At 45.9% G+C, this 23,761-nt stretch overlaps 1 protein-coding gene across 2 annotated transcripts in view; it reads right to left on the reverse strand.

The window, feature by feature from the left end:
- PRPF39 (pre-mRNA processing factor 39) overlaps window positions 1-23,761 on the reverse strand; it is a 508,214-nt gene that overhangs the window by 287,381 nt on the left and 197,072 nt on the right. For both annotated transcript variants that reach the window (XM_086937261.1, XM_086937262.1), the window contains one exon: window positions 12,204-12,371. In XM_086937261.1, coding sequence (XP_086793387.1) covers window positions 12,204-12,371 — 168 coding nt within the window. The remainder of the gene's footprint in view (window positions 1-12,203; window positions 12,372-23,761) is intronic.

Below are 23,761 nucleotides of genomic sequence, written 5' to 3' on the forward strand. Positions count from 1 at the left end.
CCTTCTCCCCTCTGCCGTGCACCTTCTCCCCTCTGCCGTGCACCCTTTCCCCTCTGCCTTACACCCTTCTCCCCCTCCACCTTGCACCCTTCTCTCCCTTCCCCTTGTACCCTACTTCACCTCAGCCTTGCACCCTTTTCTACCTTGCACCCTTCTGCCCTCTACCTTGCACCCTTCTGCCCTCTGCCTTGCACCCTTCTGCCCTCTGCCTTGCACCCTTCTGCCCTCTGCCTTGCACCCTTCTGCTCTCTGCATTGCACCCTTCTCCCCTGTCTTGCACCCTTCTCCCCCTCCTCGTTGCACCCTTCTCCCCTCTGCCTTGCACCCTTCTCCCCTCTGCCTTGCACTCTTCTCCCCTCTGCTTTGAACCCTTCTCCCCTCTGCCTTGAACCCTTCTCCCCTCTGCCTTGAACCCTTCTCCCCTCTGCCTTGAAACTTCTCCCCTCTGCCTTGAAACTTCTCCCCTCTGCCTTGAACCCTTCTCCCCTCTGCCTTGAAACTTCTCCCCTCTGCCTTGCAACCTTCTTCCCACTGTCTAGCACCCTTTCTCCCCTCTCCCTTGCACCCTTCTCCCCTCACACTCTCCAACATGCAGGGGTCACGAGTGACTACCCCTCAACGAGAAGTAAGGCAAAGACAGAAGCTGGCAGAGTGCGGCTGCATCAGGGCATAAGGCGCCCACCCAAAGCCCTCCAACTGGCCTCTCACCCTGCACGCACCCAATGCTCTCCGCCAGGCCCCTGAACCTGCACCCACCCAACGCTCTCCACCAGGCCCCCCACCCTGCACCCACCCACCCAACACTCTCCACCAGGCCCCTGACCCTGCACCCGACCAGAAGAGCACCAGTCACATTACACAAGGATACATTCATGTATTCTGTTTTTGTAGGCGCTGGGAGATTAATTGATTTGCCCAGAATGACACCGGATTCTGAGCTGACGTCTAGGGTCGAACCCGGTTCCCCAGCTCCAAAATTGGCAGCTCACAGTTTCACTACATTTTGAGGATAATTATATATTTTTTTCAGACCCACATCCTGCACAGCGGTGCGGCGCCCCTGGCTTCCTTTCATGGCGCACCAGGGTACCGCATCGCACACTTTGGGAACCACAGATGTATGACATAGATATTAAGAGTGTACTCCCTGGACAGGTCCTGAGCATGGGTAGAGGAGGGGAGAAGATGGAGCTTGAAGTCAGAGCTACCCACTTTGGAACTGAGGAATTAGGTTTGATTCTGGCTTTGGCTCAACATCCTGTGATCCTGGGCAAATCACTTAATCTCTCCGTATCTAAAAAAGGAACATGTCCTTATGAAATGTTATTGATGCTCATGTAAAGCAATCCAATATGTTTGGGTTGGGTTTGCTCTATAAAAAAATTGAGGGGAAAAAAATGAAAACAATTGTTTAATTTACTCTTTCAATGCTATTTGCATCTAAATAACCGAAGGTGCTCATTACTCCACAAGGAGCATGACCCCCCTCCTGTGCTGCAACACCTTCCTTTCTGCCACTGACCAGCATCTCTTTCACAGCTCATCAGCAGCTGAAAGAGTTGATTGACCTCCCCACCCACCCCGCTGGCTGCCGTGATGCTCTGCTTCAGAAAGGCAGAGACTAGGGGCAGAGCAACCTATTCATCACGGAGGCGAAAGTGACACATTCTTTAGTGTGACTTTCACACTTCCTTTCCCAGATCATGCGTGGCGCACCTGGCTCCTGATAACGGCGCACCAGGGCGCCGCGGCGCACAGTTTGGGAACCACAGAACTAAGTCAATTCCAAAGGACTTGATAATGGGGATCAGGGGTTGCAGGTACACATTAAACAAAATAGGGCTTATTGCAGAGCCTTGTGGCACCCCATGGCGCACCGGGGTCTTAGCAGACATGAATAGAGTAATAGTCATGACCGGTTGTCTACCCTTCAGATAAGATTGCAGCCACTTCAGTGCCCGTCCTTTCACACCTATATTCTCCAATCTTTCCAGTAATAGAGTATGGTGCACTGCGTCGAATGCGGCTGACATATCTAGTAACACTAGAACGGATGAATTACCATTGTCGGCTCGCATTCTTAAATTGTCTAATACGGTTACTAGCGCCGTTTCAGTTCCGTGTCCTGGTCGGAACCCAAACTGGTCCTTGTCTAGCAAATGATTTTCTTCTAGGTATAGAGACAGAGCTTTACTAACTGCCTTCTCCAGAATCTTTACCGGGTATGGGAGGAGAGAAATAGGTCTGAAGTTCATTGGGTTTGTGGGGTCCAGGGACATTTTTTTCAGCAGCTGAGTCACCACTGCCTGTTTCCAAATTTCTGGAACCATTCCTTCTTCCAGTGACTGACAGCAAATCTGTCACAGCCAGGGAAACAGTTCTTGTTGGAACTCCTGTGTGGGTGGGAGTCCATAGGGGAGCCAGAGGATACACTTTGGAAAAGGCTATAAATTGCGTCCTCAGTGAGAGGTTGAAAATACGCTAGGGTGGGCAGCTGACGGTTATAACACATTTCTGTACGTAGCTTTTCAACTGGAGTCGCGGATGATTCATCCAAACTGCTGCTGTTACTAGGGTTAAGGTCCCCTATGATTTTGAGGATCTTCTCATCAAAATGGGCAGCAATGTAGTCGCATAATTTTTGAGTTGCGACCACCTTATTACCCATACAGACTGGATTATATAGGTCCTTTATGATACTAAAAAGCGCTTTAGTACCATTAGATGTTCGCAGGATAGATTTACCATAAAATTCTGCTTTGGACCTAACAATAGTTTTCTTGTACAGAGCCTGTATTAGTTTCAGCTCTTTTTTTATCTGACTCGACATAGGACCTTCTCCATTTTCTTTCGGCCTGCCGGCATTTTTTCTGAATTAGTATCAGCTCCTCATTATACCAGGGGCCTGAAGGTTTCTTTGTTCTTCAATCTTTTCACCGGGGCAATCATATCTAGGGAATCGGTAATAAAGTTACAGTAGGTTAGATAATTATCTTCAACCGAGTCATTACGTGCAAAAAGGTTCTGGTCAGGAAAAGTTGGGGAAGCTCCATTTCTTACTAACTTGGCCCATTCTCTACCCTTACGATAGATCATTGGCTGATTCACCTTGTTCATTGATCTAGGCAGTAGTATCCTAAAATGGATTAGGGAATGATCAGTCCAGCTTTGAGACAGTACATACATCACCTCCGCCTGATTCCGGTTGGCAAACAATAGATCGAGAACATGCCCTCCTAGATGGGTAGGCTGATGTACTAATTGGTTTAAGCTAAGGCTTTCACAGATTTGCCTCAGTTCTTTCAAATGGGGTTCTGGGTTCCCATTGTCCCAGAGATTAAAATCCCCTAGTATAACCGTTCTTGAATGGGCTAGGGTCAATTCAGCGAGGGTGTCGAACAGGGCTTGATATTTGGTGATTGAACCTGGGGGTCTATTACAGATAACTCCAGTTAATAATCTTCCTCTTGCAATGAGAAGCCTAATAGTTCTATACCTTCCACCTCATTGACGTGTATTGGACTGAAGTCCCATTTTTCTTTAAAGATTATCCCGAAACCCCCCCCAACCCCTCCCGGAGGGCCTTGGTTTGTGAAAGATCTTATAGCCTTCTTGTCATGCAAAGCCAAACTGCACTGAAGAATCGGTGCGAGTGCAGGTTTCTGTTAAAAATGGAGCGTTTAAGTCCATGCACTCCAGCAGATTAGACACCTCCTCATCAGAGACCGGCTGTTAACAGACCACACTTTAATACATCTTTGGGCTGTTCAGCAGTAGTAGCAGCATTATTATTGACCATTGCAACTCGTATCACTCGGACATCCCTCTCACCTATATGAAGGAGTTGTTCCCTGGAATAACAATCTGCCCTGTTCTGAAGTAAGGCAGGCAGCATTGCTGGCGCATCACCCTTCCTAAATAGGGAGGAGTGTGCAACCGCCCAACCACTAGCGCGCTAACCAAAATGGTGCAGATGGGGAAAATGCAAATGTCGGGTGATTCAAGCTAAGCAGCGACATGTGAGGATGTTTTTTAAAGTGCGGGTAAGTGGTGTATTAGAGGATAACAAAGCTTAAAAACTATCAGCGGGCACAGGTAATTTTTACCGTCCCCTAGTTTATAAACATTCACACAGAATAAAAATTACAATATTAAAAAATGCCTTTTAGCAGGACGAGCAGGCAGCGAATGGTGTTAACCCCTTCCATGCTGGTGACAAACCCCAGCCGTCATGCACTACGGTGCTCGTGTGCTGATTAAGGCTGGGGTTCGTCATGGCCCGCCCGTGTTCGTCCGGCGGCCACACACGGGGAAAATCGCGGCCGCACGGAAGGGGTTAATGTGCTGTAAATCTTACAAAGTTCTTGGCAGCGCAACTCCAGTGGCTATCCTACTGGATAGCGGGTCAACACAAAGGCAAGACACAGCGACAAGCCCTATACCGTAGATCGGTCGATTGCTACTACCAGGCACAAAACCGCGGCGCACATACCCAATACAGGTGTTGATGGCTCGTAAATGCATGCAGAGGATATATCGCTTGTCCACAGGGACCCCCTTCTACTCTCCTCTGTTATCTTTGATAGGATTGCCCAGACGAGAGACATACTATACCACTCGTATGCTACAAGTATGGACGGAGCACTCACTGACAGAGATAGAATCCCTATTTGAGGATGGACAATTAAACCCACCCCCCGCCCCGGACAATTCTTACTCCATAGACAGATCATAGCATCATAGCAAGTTACCTCCCATATTATGACCTGGCAGGAGGCAAACCCACAACTCATCCGGTCATTCATGCATATGGGGGCAGGCTGGTACTTAGTCACCTGACTATAAAGTCATACGAGAACTTCTACATAAACCATTGACTATACTGCGTGAAACCTGGGAGGAGGAAATCAGGTGGCCATTACACGACAAAGAATAGTAGAAAGCACTCGAATACCCCCAAAAGGGTATCCGCAACTCGCAGTTCAAAAACATACAATTCTCCAGCGATATTATCCAACCACACAGTTCCTATGCCCCAAATGCCAATCATCAGACGCAGACACTTCCAGCACATGTTTTGGACATGTCCTACAATACAAACATATTGGAATACTATCCATGAAACATTGAGGGAACTCACAGGTCTATCGGACATTAACACGTGGGAGGCCTACACACTGAGTATTCCAAAGGCGGACACAACACAAAGAAAAGTACGCTTTGCGTCACTAGCAATATTACTAGCTAAAAGAGGAACAGCTATGCACTAGGGGGGCTCCAACAGTACCCCCAATGGCAGCCTGGATGGGATCAGTAGGCAAATTGGCACCAGCAGAAGAGGAGGCAATCAGGGATGAGGAATTGAAAGGAATACACAAACGCCACATATCCACGAATTGGACTCTACTCTTACACCAATTCAAACATCAGACAGCACGAGGCGACCAAAGTACACCATCTCAAACCCCCTCAGTTTCTCAAACTCAGATCCAGATCATAGACACAAACAAAACTCCCCAAACACCCACAAGTGTGTAATAGCGAATGACAACTCAACCCTATACTAAGCTGGTCAGCAGAAAATGCTGAGACAGCGGGATGGGTCACAAACATAAGAACTTAAATACAATCATGGTCGCAAGGCAACGCGGCCCTGATGCCCCGCCTGACCCGCAAATCTCAGATCTCATGAATACCACCCTATTTGAACACCCCAGTTAACAGTTAAGAACCTATAACGGTAGTTAGTAAGCCGATAGTCCAAAGGAACATATATTTACATGTATGAAGGAAAGCACTATAATGTGATAATGTATATTTAAACTGTTATACTGTGTAAAAAGCAGAGGCCATCCTGGACAAACTGATAACAAATGCTAACAAGCATTTACAATGCAATAGGTCTCGCATTATTAAAGTTTGAGCTATTGGCATTGTAAATGACAATGTCTTTTATTCATTTGTTTTTAAAATCTGCAATCGGTGCATAAACATGCACTTTGAATGTATAGTCCATGCTTACACTGAGCAAGGCTGGCAGTAAAAGAGACTGCCAGCCTTGCTTCTCATAAGCATAGACTATAAGTACAAAGTGCTTGTTTATGCACCGATGCAAACAAATAAAAGGCATTGTCATTTACAATGCCAATAGCTTAAACTTTAATAATGCGAGACCTATTGCATTAACAGTGAACCGTAAAAAGAGGGTGAAGAGGTACTAAACCATGTAAAGTCCTATCAAGGAGACCTCTGAGATGCTAGTGGGGCTGGGGAGAGTCCGCAACAAGTCAGGCAAAAGAGAAGAAAGTCAGACCTTTGGAAAAAATAACTCACAGCGGATTTTCAAAATGGTGCCACTCTGGCAAGAGGTTTCACAGAAGGACATGAAAATAAAGACATTTATAAACGGAAGGAACTTATTAAGAAGCATAAAGCCTTTAAAATAAAAAGTCTTGCCAGGGTGTATCTAAAAAGGGGACTTCTTGGGACGGAGGCAGAGTGAGAGGCACTATTCGCAGACTCGAGTGTGCTTATCCTGTTTGCCTGGCCTGGCCTTGGAGATAACTTCCTGTGCTGAAGTGCACTTACGCCGCTGCGGCAAGTGCCTCTTGAATGGTAACAGCTGGATGACAGCGGATTGCCTGCCTCACCACGCTGGACCTTGGACAACCTGCATGTTAATGGCCGGGTGGCTGGCTTAGCAAAGCGCCTTGAGGTCGCAGGGCCCTTGCAACAGCGCGCCGCAAGCTTCGAGAGCCCTCTCTGTGCAGGAGTGTGCATAATACTGCAAGCACCGTTGGCTGACTTGTAATCTCTCTTTTTTTACAACTGAGGAGAGACATCTCTCAGCCAGGTGGAGGATGTCACGTCCACAGCATTACAGATTAACCACCCATATGGTAGGTTTATCTAGAGGGGGCATCTCTCGAAATTGCAGCCTGCAGCACTACACGGATAAATTGCACCCAATCAACGCACAGGTTGATGTCACGCCGATCCAGCGAGAAACGTGCCAAGAGAAAATTCTGTCGGCTAATGCACCTGCTGCGAGTAACCAGAACGCCTCCAGTTGAAATCTTGCCACAAAAAAACTATGCTTCGGGCTGGTGGTGACCCCGATATTTACATTTCTGTGATACCACGAGTCAGCTTCCTTCCTAAAAGTGAGGTAAACAAGGTCTTCCAAGATGCAGTCAATCAACCCCACCTCCCCTGTGTAGTTTATAAACCTACTTTACAGCAGCATGCAAAGGGCTACGTTTATAAACTGCATGCAATGGGCTGTGTCTGTGTGTGTGTGTATGTGGGGGGTTGTTAACCTTACTTATGGAACGCTGTAAAAACAAGTGTCACAGATGGTTTGTCGAAATGACACGCAGTGTGTGTGTCACTGATGAGGTAATGTTTTCCGGAATGACACCTTGTGTGCGTCACTAATGGTTTGCCAAAATGACACGCAGTGTGCGTGTCACTGATGAGTAATTCAGCTTTGTTAGTACTTATATTTATTTAACGGAAGAGTTCCGATGTGCTTCCTGTATGTTGCTAGGTTACCGGTTTTACAAAATGGAGTTACGTTTCTTGACCCCCTGCGTGACCTTGCACCGGTGTCTACGTGCTTGACGTCGTCAATTGTGACGATGTGCTGTAAATTGCGTCCATTCAATAACGTAGAGCATTCGAAATCACCGCCGCAGCCCTGCTCCGTGAAAACCGGAAGTCAGGCACTTTTGGCCGAGACGGGGGCGGGGCCTGCAATCCAGCAGGAAGTTCCGCCCGCCGCCGCCGAGGAAGCAGTGAAGCCGGCCGACTCCGACCAGCGCTGAAGAGGAGACACGGAACACGCCGAAAGAGCCCGGTGAGTGGGAGGGGAGTGGGAGTGGGAGGGGAGGGGGGGCCAGGGCTAATGTGAAGGCCTGTGTGTGTATGCATGTGTGCGTGCGTGTGCATGTGTGTGCGCATGCGTGACTGTGTGTGATTGAGAAAATGCGAGGCAGGGGATAGTGTGCCTGCGTGTGCATGCGCGCGCCTGTGTGTGTGTGCGTGCATGCAGAGGGGTGGGGGCTGCCTGTGTCTGTGTGTGAGCGAGGGCTTGCGCCTGTGTGTGCGCGTGCGTGCATGCAGAGGGGTGGGGGCTGCCTGTGTCTGTGTGAGAGCCAGGGCTTGCACCGCGCATGCGCAGCTATCAGACGCGCGCTCCCGAGGTGAAATCTGACAATGGGAAAGCGCGCGTCTGATAGCTGTCCGCTCTCCTAAATACGGGCAGCATAAGTTGTCGAGCTGATGCATTCATGCTTCGCATGAATGCCACATCAGCTCGACCTAAAAATGTACGAAACAAATCAAATATACATGTACTGCCATATGATACCAAAACAAAAATGTTAATAAAAATATTTGACAAAAAAAACTGTAAACAGTTACTTGCAATAGGTTTCCGGGAGTCCCCTTAGGACTTAAGGTGGTAAGGGGCAAAGGCCCAAAGAACTACCAGCAGTTAGTCTTTGCCTGCCCTGGAGTGTCCGGGTGCGGAGGTGCTGATAGGTTGGCTGCTTTGCGCACTATACTGAAGGAGAGGGGGGGTGTCTAGAAACAGGCAACAGGGGTAGCGGGTGGACTTGGGGACAAGTCAAGGCGCTCCCAATGGGGGGGCTCCGTTTGTGACGGTCCTGGGAGCAAAGAAGCACAATGTCCTCTCCTATGCCAAAGACAAGCAACTCATTCTCTCCCTCACAGGGAAGAAGTCCAGTACCCAGATCAAGTTCAATGTCTGCATGACTGAAATCACCCACAATGAAGACAAACTGAAGTTGAATACCAACAAGAATGAAATCATCTTTGCAGGGACGTTTTAAGGATTTTGGGGGCCCGGGGCGAAACGTTTTTTCGGGGCCCTTGTTCAGAACAGCTTTGAATTTATGATACAGTTTCAACTCGGTCATGCCCTCTTTGGCCGGGTCACTTGTTGTGAATGTATCTAGGACCCTAATTAGATATTCCCGATTTATGCCCTTATGTGGTTATAAAAAATCATATCCTTATAAAGGCATAAGAATCCTATCCATATTAAGTCAGAGCCAATGCAGTCCAAATACGGCAAGGCTACTCCCATAGACTCCTAGAAAGTACAACGCGTTCTTAAACAAACCAAGCCTCCAGCAGCCCGGGAATTCCCCCTGCTTCTGTTTTGATTTGTCCTAGAACTCCTGAGAGTCCTGAAAGAACTGCCAGTTCTTAGTGACGTCTTATGTCCAACCTTACGTCAAACTCGGCACCTTCCAGGTATAAATATACCAACATTTGCCTTAAGCAACACACGGTGGTTTGGAGCAGAATCGGCTATCTACTTGCCCGACGCCCTGGTGATGCGAGTGCCGAAGGAAGCCGACCCTCCCTGCTGACGCACTGAGAGAGACGGTCTTTTCTCTTGCAGAGAAATCCAGCTCCGGTGTTTCCCTGATACCCTTGCGGGTTTCTGGGAGATCGAGTCCTGAGAGAGATACAAGACCTCCTTCATTCTATACCTAAGATACGGCACTGATTAGACCCATAGAGAATTCTTGATTCAGATTATTGGCAAAAACTGTAACTCATCTACTCCTTTCCTGTACTAGGCTTAGGTTAGGTACACTGGGGTAGGCGTATCTTAGAAACACCAGTTGAGTACGTTTAGTCATTATTTTATCATGTATTTGATCCTTTTTAAGTATCTTATGGCTTAGAAACCATATAAATGCTTTTACAGTATTATTTCATAATACTCCTTTTACTGTACACACTTTACTTTATAACAAGTATTGCAATTGTGGCAATTCATTTCTATTGCACGAGAAAGAAGACTGCTCAATAAATAACCCTTTTATTGAAAACGCCCGTCTCTCTATTTCTCTGCATCTCTGGTGAAACGAAGCATGCACGATTGGCTGAGTAAAATAGCTATCTATTGTTTCCGCGACTCTAGAGATATATTCCTTATTGCAGGGGGAACAAAGTTGTCATGTGATATGGTTGTCAGAAGCTAATCCCTTCTTGTCTATTCAGGAAAGCTAAACCCCTTGTTTACTCTAGAAAGTTTCTAGTGGCCTCTGAGCTAGCTGGCACACACAATTAAGTTTAACATTCAATAGAGACCTAGTCGACCTCAGTCCTACATCTAAACTATCGTTTATGTTATTCCAATGCGCAGAGCCTATTGGGAATATAGGAACTACACTACACACTGACAGTGCACAGTCACACTGGTCCAAATTCTAACTGCGTTTACATCTGATATTTAAGGATAGTGATGTGTGTTTTCAAAATTGTAACAGCTGCAGCTCACTAATATTACTGCAAATAATCTCTGACACTCTCCTATTTCTCACGTGAGGTCCTGTTTTCACCTAAAAAACTTTTTTATAGATGGCGCATGAAACTTAATTGCAACATTAGTGAGAAAGTTGTCTGTCTTAGACTCTCACACATTACCGACATTAAAAATAAATGGAAGGAAAATGCTATTTACAACAATATGCTGAAGAATTATTCAAGGTCATCAAGCCCAGAATCTCTCAGGGGGCCCTGTTGATTTCAATATTTAAAGTAATTGAAGTTGAGAAAAAAAGGCAACCGCAATATCACTACCATAAGTACCAACAAAATGAGTGAATGGATAAGGTTATAATTTGGGAAAAAATCTGCACAATGTCCCAAAAGTCCAGTAAAGCACTGCAGTTATTGTAATCCAGCTAACCAAAATAGTCTAATAATTAATTTTTAAGATTTAGTCCTAAACAATGGGGACAGTAAAATAGTAATTCTACCTCTTATGTTTTATGAAAGTAGTTAACTCTACCACTTCACAAACTTGCTAAGGTTGTCACCCAAAAAACTTTACCTCCAGATGAAAATGGGAGCAAGGGAAAGTTTGGCAGGTTTTAGTTTCTGAAGAAACTAGAGCATTATGTGGGATTTTCAATTTTATATTAAAAAAATAAAATAAAAATCACAAATGTAACCTTAAGACCAGCACGGATGGTGCTATAAACAAAACATTATATTCTCTAAAAGCTGGAAATGAAAATAGTAAATTAATTTTTACAAATGTGAAAGAAATACATTTTTAGAGGTATCTAATGGTGGAACACAATGGTTACAGAAAACAAGATTAGGGAGTGAAGAGGTAGTGTCTAGCGTGGACACTGGAGGTGGATAAGTCCTCCTCTAGAAATCTAAACAAAACAAAGAGATTAACCTTGAAGGAGGTTCAAAAGAGTGTGTTCCCTATCTTGGTAGGGCTTACACAGTGTTTGCTTGAATACCCCTCACACACCAAAAGGGCCCTTTGTGTCATGCTTCATCATAGGGGTCTTCCCATCCCGCTGCGGGACGTGGTGCGCTTCAACCTGCGACTACGCTGGAGCACTGATATTGCAGTACTATGTGTGGTGTGGGGTAGTGAGAGGAAGGTTCAAAAGTGTATGCGAGGAGCAAGATAAAAAGGACATGGTCATGTGGACTTAAAAAAGTATTAGGTCATTGAGCCTGGTGCTATTAAAAGGGGTGGTTCTGAGATGTTCTGCGTGCAATGTGCAGATACTCCTGATCAAGTCGACATGTTTCAAAGCATCAAGGCTTCTTCATCAGGACTGGGAATGATCTCTTCTGTACGCACTATGTTACTATCAAGATGTGAATTAAATAGTGTGCTATATACAGAATAGTGAAAATATGCAAAATATCATGCACTTTATACAGTACCCAATTGGTATTTCTAAAATGTACGTGAGAAAATGTAGGAGGCAATGCTCCATGACCCTTTTAAAGGGTGGGAAGGGGGTTGCCACTGTATTGAAGTAGACAACTCAGCCTCGCTCAAGATAACGCCATTTCGCGGGATGGCGTTATCTTGAGCGACGCTGAGTTGAAGCATGACACCAAGGGCCCTTTTGGTGTGTGAGGGGTATTTAAGCACACACTGTGTGCGCCCTACCAAGATAGGTAACGCACTCTTTTGAACCTCCTTCAAGGTGGATCTCTGTTTTGTTCGGAACACAATGGGGACCATAATAGACTTGTGAAATAAAATTAATTTTTTGGTAGCATCGAGATTCAAAAGAACAGAGGACACCCTGGTGTTCATTTACAAAAGGTGATAAAAAAATAGACAGAGAATTCCTGAAGTAAACATTATGTCTCAAACTTGTGCAGTTGTGACGTCTTACCTTGTGAAATGATGGCTGTAAAGCTGTGTTGGAATATTGAGAATGCGCTCATATAGCACTGTAACCTCCTTGAGGTTTCCTTGTTCATTTTCCCAATTTATATACATTTCCCACAGTCGATCGGAGCGGAAATCGGTCCCTGCCGCTAAGACAGCATGCTCAAAAGTTCTGAATAGATCAAATGTTGGAAATTTGCTATTAGTAAAGCAAGACTGCAGAGCAAAAATACAAAATGCATTCCCCAATAAACTAATGCTGTGCTAAGACATGCAAAAAATATATAAATGAATCAAATCAATACACCATTTAACTGCAAAAGAGGTACTGGTCTTTACATAGTTTTATTAAAATGTCTGACATTCTGCTAATAGGCACAAGTCCAACCTAAAATTTGTAATTCAGATCGCAGTGGAAAAAATCTCCAGAAACTTTAGATAATCTATATATACACACACATACATATACATATATACACACTATTTTTTATCCAATCTGTAAAACCAGACTTGTTAACGAAAAAAAGCAGCAGGCGGGACCAGTAGGAAAAGAGTGTATACATGGCCCTCAAATATATGGCAGATGAGAGCAAAGAAAGAAAGAAATAAGCCACAAAAAGATTTCTTTTCTCAGTGTGCAATGAATAAATAAAATCCCAAAAATAAAGCTGGTGGGAAAGTTAATATGGGGACTGAATCAAAACAACAAGAAAAACACCTGCAGGTCTTTAAATAGAGACTAGTAAAGAAAGGAGAACTCTAAACGACTGACACATGGCCCCATGAAGACGAGAAGGTAACTTTTATTCAGCTAAGAAAAATGAACAACCGGAGGAAAAGTGTAAATTTCTGAACACCAATGAACAAGATGGGAGAAGAGGGCCAGAGATAACCACTCATGGGTACAACAATGGCAACACCAAGTAGGAACCAAGTGTCATAAAACTAGGAAGTTGAAAACTACTGCTTGGGAGGAAGAGTTCACTCCTGAGGCAAAGGTGAAAAGGAAAAATCACATACATCAGGTCATGAAAAATGGTGAGACAGACCAATATCGACCTAACCGCTATATGCAAATTACAACGTATCAAATAAAACAAGCATTTGCAATGCAATAGGTTTCGCATTAAGTGTGAGCTATTGGCACTGCTAAATATTGCAAATCCAATTGCAACAAAAGTCTATAAATTGCAGGCCAAATAAAGTATTTGTTTTTGTAGCAATGGTGGCATGCTGCGCTTTAGATGATGTTTAAAAGTAAAGTGCGCCATACTGCGATTGCTACAATAGTTAATTGTGGATGCGTTAACAATTGATGTGTGCACTGATGGCTGGTGGTGTGTGTGCCTGGTGAAAGCGTGCACTGACGGCTGGTGGTGTGTGTGGTCCTGGTGAAAGCGGGCACTGACGGCTGGTGGTGTGTGTGGTCCTGGTGAAAGCGTGCACTGACGGCTGGTGGTGTGTGTGTGCCTGGTGAAAGCGTGCACTGACGGCTGGTGGTGTGTGTGTGTGTGTGCCTGGTGAAAGCGTGCACTGACGGCTGGTGGTGGTGTGTGTGTGTGTGCCTGGTGAAAGCATGCACTGACGGCTGGTGGTGTGTGTGTGCCTGGTGAAAGCGTGCACTGACGGCTGGTGCTGTGTGTGCCCTGTGCAATCGTGCCCCGAGGGCTGGTGGTGTGTGTGCCCTGTGAAAGCGTGCACTGAGGGCTGGTGGTGTGTGTGCCCTGTGAAAGCGTGCACTGAGGGCTGGTGGTGTGTGTGCCCTGTGAAAGCGTGCACTGAGGGCTGGTGGGGTTTGTGCCCTGTGAAAGCGTGCACTGACTGTAGTGGTGTGTGGTTGAGAGTGCGGTGGTTGAGAGTGCAGTTGCATAGGTGTGCGTGGGTGTGTGCATGTGGTTGTGTGTGGGAGTGTGTGGTGGTTGTGAGTGTGTGGTGGTTGTGAGTGTGTGGTGGTTGTGAGTGTGTGGTGGTTGTGAGTGTGTGGTGGTTGTGAGTGTGTGGTGGTTGTGAGTGTGTGGTGGTTGTGAGTGTGTGGTGGTTGTGAGTGTGTGGTGGTTGGGAGTGTGTGGTGGTTGGGAGTGTGTGGTGGTTGGGAGTGTGTGGTGGTTGGGAGTGTGTGGTGGTTGGGAGTGTGTGGTGGTTGGGAGTGTGTGGTGGTTGGGAGTGTGTGGTGGTTGGGAGTGTGTGGTGGTTGGGAGTGTGTGGTGGTTGGGAGTGTGTGGTGGTTGGGAGTGTGTGGTGGTTGGGAGTGTGTGGTGGTTGGGAGTGTGTGGTGGTTGGGAGTGTGTGGTGGTTGGGAGTGTGTGGTGGTTGGGAGTGTGTGGTGGTTGGGAGTGTGTGGTGGTTGGGAGTGTGTGGTGGTTGGGAGTGTGTGGTGGTTGGGAGTGTGTGGTGGTTGGGAGTTGGGAGTGTGTGGTGGTTGGGAGTGTGCGTGCGGTTGTGAGTGTGCGTGCGGTTGTGTGTGTGCGCGCCGTTGTGTGTGTGCGCGCCGTTGTGTGTGTGCGCGCCGTTGTGTGCGCGCCGTTGTGCGCGCGCAGTTGTGTGCGCGCAGTTGTGTGCGCGCAGTTGTGTGCGCGCAGTTGTGTGCGCGCAGTTGTGTGCGCGCAGTTGTGTGTGTGGTTGGTTGTGTGTGTGGTTGGTTGTGTGTGTGTGGTTGTATGTTGGATATATTGTAAGTGCCTGTGGAGTGTTGCCAACTGTGGGGGCATGGAGTACCACAGACGGAAGCACTTTCGCATCGCCCTGCCACAGTAGCCCCCCCCCCCCCCCCGAGATTGAACACAATAGCGAGGTTTTGTTATCAGTGGGGATAGTGCACACAGGGTAGGACAGTGCACAGAGGTGGTGCATTCAGGGCAGTGCACACGGGACGTGCACACAGGGCAGTACACATACGACAGTGCAGAGGTGGTGCATTCAGGGTAGTGCACGCAGGACCATGCACAAAGGAAGGTACACAGGATGCTGCACACAGGACCATGCACTCATGACGCTGCACACATACTGTTGCACACACAGGACAGGTAACACAGGAGGGTGCACACTGGACGGCTGGTGTGCAGCTCTTGCAAGTGACCGGCTACATGCGAGCTAAATGTACCACGTCTCAACTGGGACTGGGAAGAGAAGGTGGGCCGTGAGCACGGGGCCAAGGTTGTGTGTCTTACACTGAATAGCCTTGCCTCGAAGATAAAGCATTCTGGCTTTTAATGTGCTAATTACTGACTCACTTAAAGAAACTGCTTAGTCCGCTTTGGCCAGAAAAGGAGAGACTAAAAACCGTGCCCTAAACAGACACTCAATGGAAAGGTGCGGCACGCAAAGCCAATAGGTCTCGCATTTGGGGCCTAAAAAAGTGTTTAGCTATAGTTATTGGTTTAGCCAATGTGTTTAAGCTGTATGGGCTGAGACGCTAATAATTTGCCCAGCAAGTCCTAATTCAATAAACAAAAACAATCCTAGTAAAAAACTGTGTTTCCCCATTAAATATTCCATTGGCTGAGTACGTTTTATTCTTAAGTATAAATAAATTCCTATCACACTATCATGCCAGCTAAGCACAGTCCGAAGTATGTATTGGAAATAAACTGTAAATGCAATCAACAGTGTGTGTTTATAGTGTGTGTTTATTTCCAAAAATAGTTTCTTATATAAAAATTCCAATGGTTGGGCATGTCTTCTAAAATATAAATACATTTAGAAACCTCAATCCTGTCAGCTAAGCACTTTCACAAACATATATTTAAAATAAATCACAGTATCCAAATGGCCGTTTAGCAAAAGGAGGAGATACCGTGATATTACATGTGAAAAGCTGGAAGGGCTGGCACAACAAGTTTTGCTTTATGTGGAGTAAAATGCCATAATTATACTAGCCTTTTGCAAATTTTGAGCAAAGTATACAATATACTAAAATACAAACAATATACCATCTACTGACAGCATGCCAGCCCTTTGACCCTTTCAGACACAGAACATAATATGTACTCCTTTTGATAAGACGAGGTGTAAACATGTAAAATGTGGTGCTGTTTATTAGAAAGAAACCATATCACATTACTGTGCCTCAAAAGCTGTAAGGGGTGCGCATAGTTTAGAAACGTTAACTCCATCAGTTGGATCATGGTTCTAGAAACTGAAATTAAAGGCACAAGTGGCTGACAGCTGTTACATCAAAACAAGGGACCCGGAGACTGGGAGTGACATCACTGAGAAAGTGGTAGTGAGCTGGGTGTCGCATCACAACAAATGAGCCTGCAGGTTGGAAATGTGTATATAAAGGGTGAAATCAAAGCCCTTGTGAAGGACACAGATATCAAGGGAAGACTAATGCAGCATCTGTCTATATTAAGTTTAGAGGTCGTGACTTAGAAAAAGGTCTACTGCAAAGTGTAAAGTGATGTTGTTGAAAGGAATGGGCTAAAGGGGAGGGGGGAATGCAAGGAGCACAGCTGTACCAGTTTGTGATCACTTTCGCGGCCGCTTTGAAGTTCTCAGTGGCCGCGAGGCTCACTGAGAACATCAAAGCGGGCGTGAAAGTTATCACGGAGGCTAACAAATGGTGCGTTCGCCCGGCGCACATGCACTGTACCCGACCTGCCTGTTTGGGAGCACTTTCAGAGGCCCCACTAAATATCTCGCAAAGCATCGTTTCAGCGATAGCTAGGCGAGACCTAAAAACACTGGTTTAAAAGAATGCATAGGAAAAATGGTTTATTCATCAGTATTAACCAGTCTGTGCATTTTCCAGACAAAAATAGCTTAAAATCCATACTAGATGTTTTATTATTGGTAGCCTGAGCCAAGCAGATCCTGCTATGGTTCCATGCTAGTTGGTCAGCGAATAGCTAATAATATCACTTTCACGCGTCTCAATTTGCATCTTTTTTCACATTAAAATTACAGAAAAAGTATCAGTCTCAATGTGTAATAAACCCAAAAGGTAAGCGCCTCAAGTACTGGGCTACTTTGAGGCAGCATGCCAAAGTCCATATTTAAATATTTCCCACCCCAACCAGCGTCTGTGGATAAGCATAATTTGCCAAGGGAAAAATAAACAAAAACGCCAGAATCTTCTAGGACCTCAAACAAAGGACACGAGATGTTAACTTAAGAACTGAAATGGCACAACCAACCTTCAATATATGGATTAGAAGAGCCAGGATTGCCCGCTACATCACTGCTAAAGGTTTCATTCAAAAACACAGGCCCCAGTCGCCGGAAAGTGCTCAGGTTGCCTGTCATAATTCAAGACCGAGTTTCACAAACTAATAATTTTCTGTAAATAAGTGTTTTTTTTACCTTCAAGAATACGCATCTGCATACTAGTCAGGTCTCCCTACATCAGAGAATCATTACTCCTTATAATCAAGTGTGGTTGGCATAAGAGAAACGGTTTTGCGGACGAGTGTGATTTTTCACTAACAGAAACAAATTAATTTGTGGTTGTTTACTACGCAGACATAGTTGACCTTGGTCCAATGGTACTGTAAATTCATGCAACTGGAATTCAACTGTAAGACCCTCATTTACAGTTAGTTGGTTCTTAACCACATGCGTGCGGGGGTTATTTTTGCGCTACACGGCTTTTTTCCAAAAGCCGCGTTACATGACGTGCTCAGCTCGTCATCCGCACACGACCACCGTGGCTGATGACGAGCTGAGCTCGTCATCAGCATCGAAGGGGTTAACATGCTGTACACAAGGAGGTCGACCCCTACAGAAGTAAACTAAGTGGTCAACTCGACACAGACCATATAGCAATTGGTCATATCCCTACATATGAAAAAAGAAAAAAAAAAAAGTCCCCAGAACTCATGCTTCCTTTCAAACTAACACAAACTTAGCAGCAGGGGCAACTGCTTCCCAATGGAAAAGCGAGCGGGGTCAGTACTGATATAAAAAGACCTTATTGTTCAAAGTTTTATATAGCGCGAACAGGATCTTTGCAGATATCAGAGCGCTTAACATACAGGGGGTAGGGGCAACAGGAGGGGGACTAAACAGACTATTGGGTACAATATAATAGTCAATAGCATAATAGGATAGTAGTCATGTACAGATAAAATACCAATAAACAATCAAGTAACCAGTAATATAAGACAGCGCAAAGTCTTTGGTCCAGCTACAATAGAGTTCAGATGAACTTTGGCTATAGGGATGGCTTATACCACTTTCTTAGAATTACAGAGAACAAGGGGTAGGGGCATCAAGAGGGTGATTCAAAAAACTAATGGGTACAATATAGTAGTCGGTAGTAAGTGGTAGCATAATAGGATCGCAATCATGTAAAAATATAATACCAATAGACAATCAGGTATCCAATGATACAAAAGTGGTGCAAAGTCTCTGATCCAACAACAATAAAGTTCAGGTGAACTTGGCCATAAGGATGGCTTTCACCTCTTTCTTGAATAATGCAGTGGAGGAGATGAGCCTGGTTTCCGGAGGGAGTGCATTCCAAATCCTGGGTGCCATTCCTGAGAAGGAGCGTTTGTATGTTTTTTCCTTCCGGAATCAACGAGGTTTCAGGAGAAGACTTTTTGTGCTTCTATTGGATTTCGAGCCTCCTGATATAGTCAACTTTTGAGTGAGGTAGTTGGGTGCCTTGTGGTGTAAGGCCGAGTGTGTCATAACTGCAATTTTCAGCTGTATTCTGGCTTAGAAAGGCAGCCATTTCAGCGATTTTAAGTCAGGGGATATATGAGAGTGTTTTCTTGAGCCAGTAAGGAGTCTCGCGGCAGCGTTCAAGGAGGCTCTTAGGGGTTGCGGTTGTTGATAGAGGGAGTCTGCTGAGGGCCACAATTCCATAGTCTATGCGGGGGATGACTAGGGCTTGTACAGCAGTTTGGAAGTCCTTGGCTGGGAAGAAGGGTTTAAGTTTCCTCAATGTGTTGATTTGGAAATTAGCTCCTTTTGTTGCTTTGCTAATGTACTGTTGCATGTTGAGCTTGGCGTCAAGTGTGATGCCTAAGGATTTCGCAGAATCCACGATGGTGGGTTGGACATTGAGTGCTGTTAGGTGATTGAGCCAGATTTGGGTGGTGGTAATTTTCGCAGGAGGTGAGATCAGAAGGAACTCAGTTTTCAGAGCATTTAGTTTGAGGTGATTATCGGCCAACCACGATTGGGTGTTTCTAAGTGTGGAGTTCAGAAGTTTGATATCTTCCGGGGATTGTAGCTTTAGGTACAGTGGAGTGTCATCGGCGCACATATGGAAGTATACCTTGGATGCTTGGAGCAAGGTGGCGAATGGTTCCATGACGAGGTTGAACAATGTGGGGGAAAGGGAAGATCCTTGTGGGACGCCTAAATCTACTGGCACAGGTGAGGACAGCACATTGTTGTTCTTGAACTTCTGAGACCGGTTATGTAGGAAGGAAGTGAACCATTTGAGAACAGTCCCAGATAAACCCATTCTAGTGTTTAGCAGCTCCAGTAGGTTCTCATGTTTGACCGTGTCAAATGCTGAGGAGAGATCAAGAAGGATGAGGAGGCAGGAATCATTGCGATCGAGGATTTGGAGGGCGTCATCAATTATGTGCGTCATAGCCGTTTCCGTGCTATGTTTCGCTCGGCAGCCTGATTGATGAGGGTTGAGGAGGTCAAACTGGTCAACACATTTTTCCAGCAGTTTGGCCAAGGTGGGGATATTGGTGATAGGGCGGTAATTGTTTGGGTCAGCTGTAGGTTTCTTGAGTATAGGCGTGACTTGCCCCACCTTGAGGGAGTCTGGGATGAGACCTTGTTGAAGGGAGCTGTTAATGATTTTAGTCCAGAGTGGGAGGATCTGGGGATGAAGTCTTTTACAGCATTAGCAGGTAGGGGGTCTGTGAGGTGATTAGAGGGCTTCAAGGTGCCGAGCAGTTTGTGTATTGCTTCTTCAGAGTAGGTGTTGAAGGACGTCCATGATGCTTTATTTTTAGGTCGAGTGTTAGACATTCTGATGTGGCTGGGGTATCGGCTTACATCATTGAGGAGGTCACTTATGTTGTCGGTCTTTGACTTAAAGAAGGCAGAAAAGTCTTCACAGTGTGGGATATCGCTTGTTGTGCTGCTTGATTGTAAGGGTTGCGTCTTGGTTTGAGTTTTGACTAGTTCGAACAGTTTTCTTGGTCGGTTTTTTGCTTGGTCCAGCTGGAGGCTAAAGAAGTCAGATTTCGCGAGCTTGATTTTCCTAAATAGGCATTTCTCTTGTTCTTAAGCGTTTTGAGATGCAGTGATGAGGGGTCAGATCTCCAGGTGCGCTCTGCCATTCGCATAGCACGCCCGTCTTCATTGAGTCTGCCATCATACCAAGGGTTCGAGTTCTTGGTGGAGACTCTCTTCAGTTGCAGTGGGGCGGCTTCGTTGATTATTGAGTTTCCAAACTGCAGGATGGATACTAAGCATCTATCAACCTACACATTTTGATGCAAAATGTAGGTACCGTCCTTCCTTAAAAGGTCCTAGAAAAATAGTTTGGTCAGTTAGCACTTATTCGAATTATATGCAACCTGCTGGTCCCAAAACGGGTCCAGCCTTTCTCTGTGCTGAGAAGTGGTAGATAGTTTAAAATGCGCAACGTTTAAGTATTAGCATTGTGCCACACTAACAGGCTGAAGTATTGCCTAGCACAATGCTACTCGACATTGGAATGAAGAGAGTCTGTCTAGACGGATCTTAACCTGCGGCTTACTGACTGCAAACAAATCGTACAGCAGCAAGTACCTGCCACGGACTTAGATGATTGCCTGGAGTTAGGGAATCGTAGCACCTGTTACTTTGCACTACAAAGCTAGGTAGCAGGGGCAAGCTGCCTATATAAGCAGGTATGTGTATGTGCTATTTATTACATTACCGGTGTTGATTGGAGTGGTGGGGAAGGAAGGGGAGACTTTGCAAGTCTCGAGTGTCATGATGACCATTAATCAACTATGGCAACAACAAACAAGCATTTACAATGCAACAGTTTCGCCTTTGCAAAAGTTAGAGCTATTGGCATTGTAAATGACAACATTTTTATTTATGTGTTGATTTTGAAAACAGATAAATAAATGGCATTGTCATATAAATAAAGAAGGCAGAAAAGTCAGAAAAATAAATTTACATTGTCAACAGCTTAATCTCTCGCAAATTTAAGACTTATTGTACCCTACTGGATGAGCTCAGCAGACCGTAATTACTACCACACACACACACACCCAGAGCCACACACACCCAGAGCCACCCACACACACACACCCAGAGCCACCCACACACACACACCCAGAGCCACCCACACACACACCCAGAGCCACCCACACACCCACCCAGAGCCACCCACACACCCACCCAGAGCCACCCACACACCCAGAGCCACCCACACACCCAGAGCCACCCACACACCCAGAGCCACATACACCCACACACCCAGAGCCACACACACCCACATCCACACACCCCCACATCCACACACCCACATCCACACACCCAGAGCCACACATCCACACACCCAGAGCCACACATCCACACACCCAGAGCCACACACACCCACACCCAGAGCCACACACACCCACACCCAGAGCCACACACACCCACCCACACACCCAGAGCCACACACACCCACACCTAGGAGAGCAAGAAAAGCGAAGGGGCAGGGAAGCAAGCCAAGCTAGGGGACAGGGAAGCAAGCCAAGCCAGGGGGCAGGGAAGCAAGCCAAGCCAGGGGGCAGGGAAGCAAGCCCAGCCAGGGGGCAGGGAAGCAAGCCCAGCCAGGGGGCAGGGAAGCAAGCCCAGCCAGGGGGCAGGGAAGCAAGCCCAGCCAGGGGGCAGGGAAGCAAGCCCAGCCAGGGGGCAGGGAAGCAAGCCCAGCCAGGGGGCAGGGAAGCAAGCCCAGCCAGGGGGCAGGGAAGCAAGCCCAGCCAGGGGGCAGGGAAGCAAGCCCAGCCAGGGGGCAGGGAAGCAAGCCCAGCCAGGGGGCAGGGAAGCAAGCCCAGCCAGGGGGCAGGGAAGCAAGCCCAGCCAGGGGGCAGGGAGGCAGGCACAGCGCCCCCTTGTGTCTCTTCCACAATCACCAGAGGTTAAAATGTCAAGCGACCTAAGGAAAGGTGACTTTTTGGTAGACTTATTTATAGGGAAAACGACTATCGCAACATCCATTGACAGACTGCAAACAATTTGATCATTTTTAATTCAAGATTAATGCTATGGAATTGCACTCAAATTCATATCATCAAGTATTCTCATGACTAAAGAGGCACTGCAGAAAGCGGAGCAAGATAGTTTGTTATGGAGGACTTTCACATTCAACAACGGGATGTCAACAGCAAACCTGTTGAATTTCAGCAGAGTGCTCTAGTATTATTAATTCAGCTGTAGGACAGGCTTGGAGGCCTGGAAAATGAAGAGGCATTTAATCTGAAACTGACAGGTTCGCTTGCTGTTGGCAGACCTGGGGTGTTAATTAAACAGGTGGAGGCTTTCCTTTCCTCAAATGTGAATCCTAATGACGAAGACTGTGTACAGCATTCTGAATGTAAATGAGGAGCACAGAGAGTGATGATATGGACTTTGGCACCCAGTTTGACTGCTTTACATGAGGAATCCCCGAGCAAGGAGATTGTGAGACTGGTAGCCAAAATGTTTGCTGGTGTTTCCAGAAATGAGCGTGCCTACAGCAAGGAGGAGACAGTTACAAAAATCCTGAAATGCTTGAGCCTGTCTTGTTGTCAGTGAAGCAACAGGTAATGCTTGGTCAGAAAACCTTGTAGCTTACACAGGACGAAACAGCTGAGAAGCCTTTTAAGCGTCTCTGAACCAAACTTATTTAAGAAATCTTCTCTTTCCACATTGCTGTCATACCTTTCAGTGATATAGTTTTGGAAACTGGTGTCATATTTTATGTCTACGATTTCACCCTTCTGCTTCCCAATGGGGTCCAAGACTATTAAAGTGTTGTTTGAATATGTTTATGTTTCGTAAGCACTCATTCTCTTTTACTGTCATTTTTTTTAGATATAACAATTATGTATGTTCTACACAATAACTGCAAAGCGGTTCCCTCAGTCATTTATGCACAATTTAGGGCTATGATGTAATTTCATAGTATCTTAAGTCCTTGATTGGTGCCTCTTGTTAAGCTAATAACATTTGGAAATAAGACAAAATTCTCTCCATCACGTTTTAATTCTCTTTCAGGCCATCATGTGCTTCTTTAAAAAAATATTTTCCTTCACAATCTGTCAATTGAATTCTACTTCTCCCTGAGCAAGGTAGACTACCTAAATTAGCAATGAATTTGGCAGAAGTGGGATAAGTGATCCCATACTTTGAAATATATAACCGGACGAAATCACCCAACCCCTCCAGATAATTGTTAATATAAATAATCATGTTGTCATACACAACAGTCAATATGAAGACTCTGGATTTCTCATAAAGCTGCATTAGCCCACTTTTTAAAATACACACAATTTAAGGTCTTGCTTTGGATATGTCAAATTTGACATTCAAACCAACATTTCGGGGCTTCCATGCTTGAAATAGGTTTTTACTACTTAGCCATAATAACCCTTCCCTGTTGGATAAGGGACGGGGGTTATT

Source organism: Lissotriton vulgaris, chromosome 9 (genome assembly GCF_964263255.1).
Source record: "Lissotriton vulgaris chromosome 9, aLisVul1.2, whole genome shotgun sequence".
NCBI classification, from domain to species: Eukaryota; Metazoa; Chordata; class Amphibia; order Caudata; family Salamandridae; genus Lissotriton; species Lissotriton vulgaris.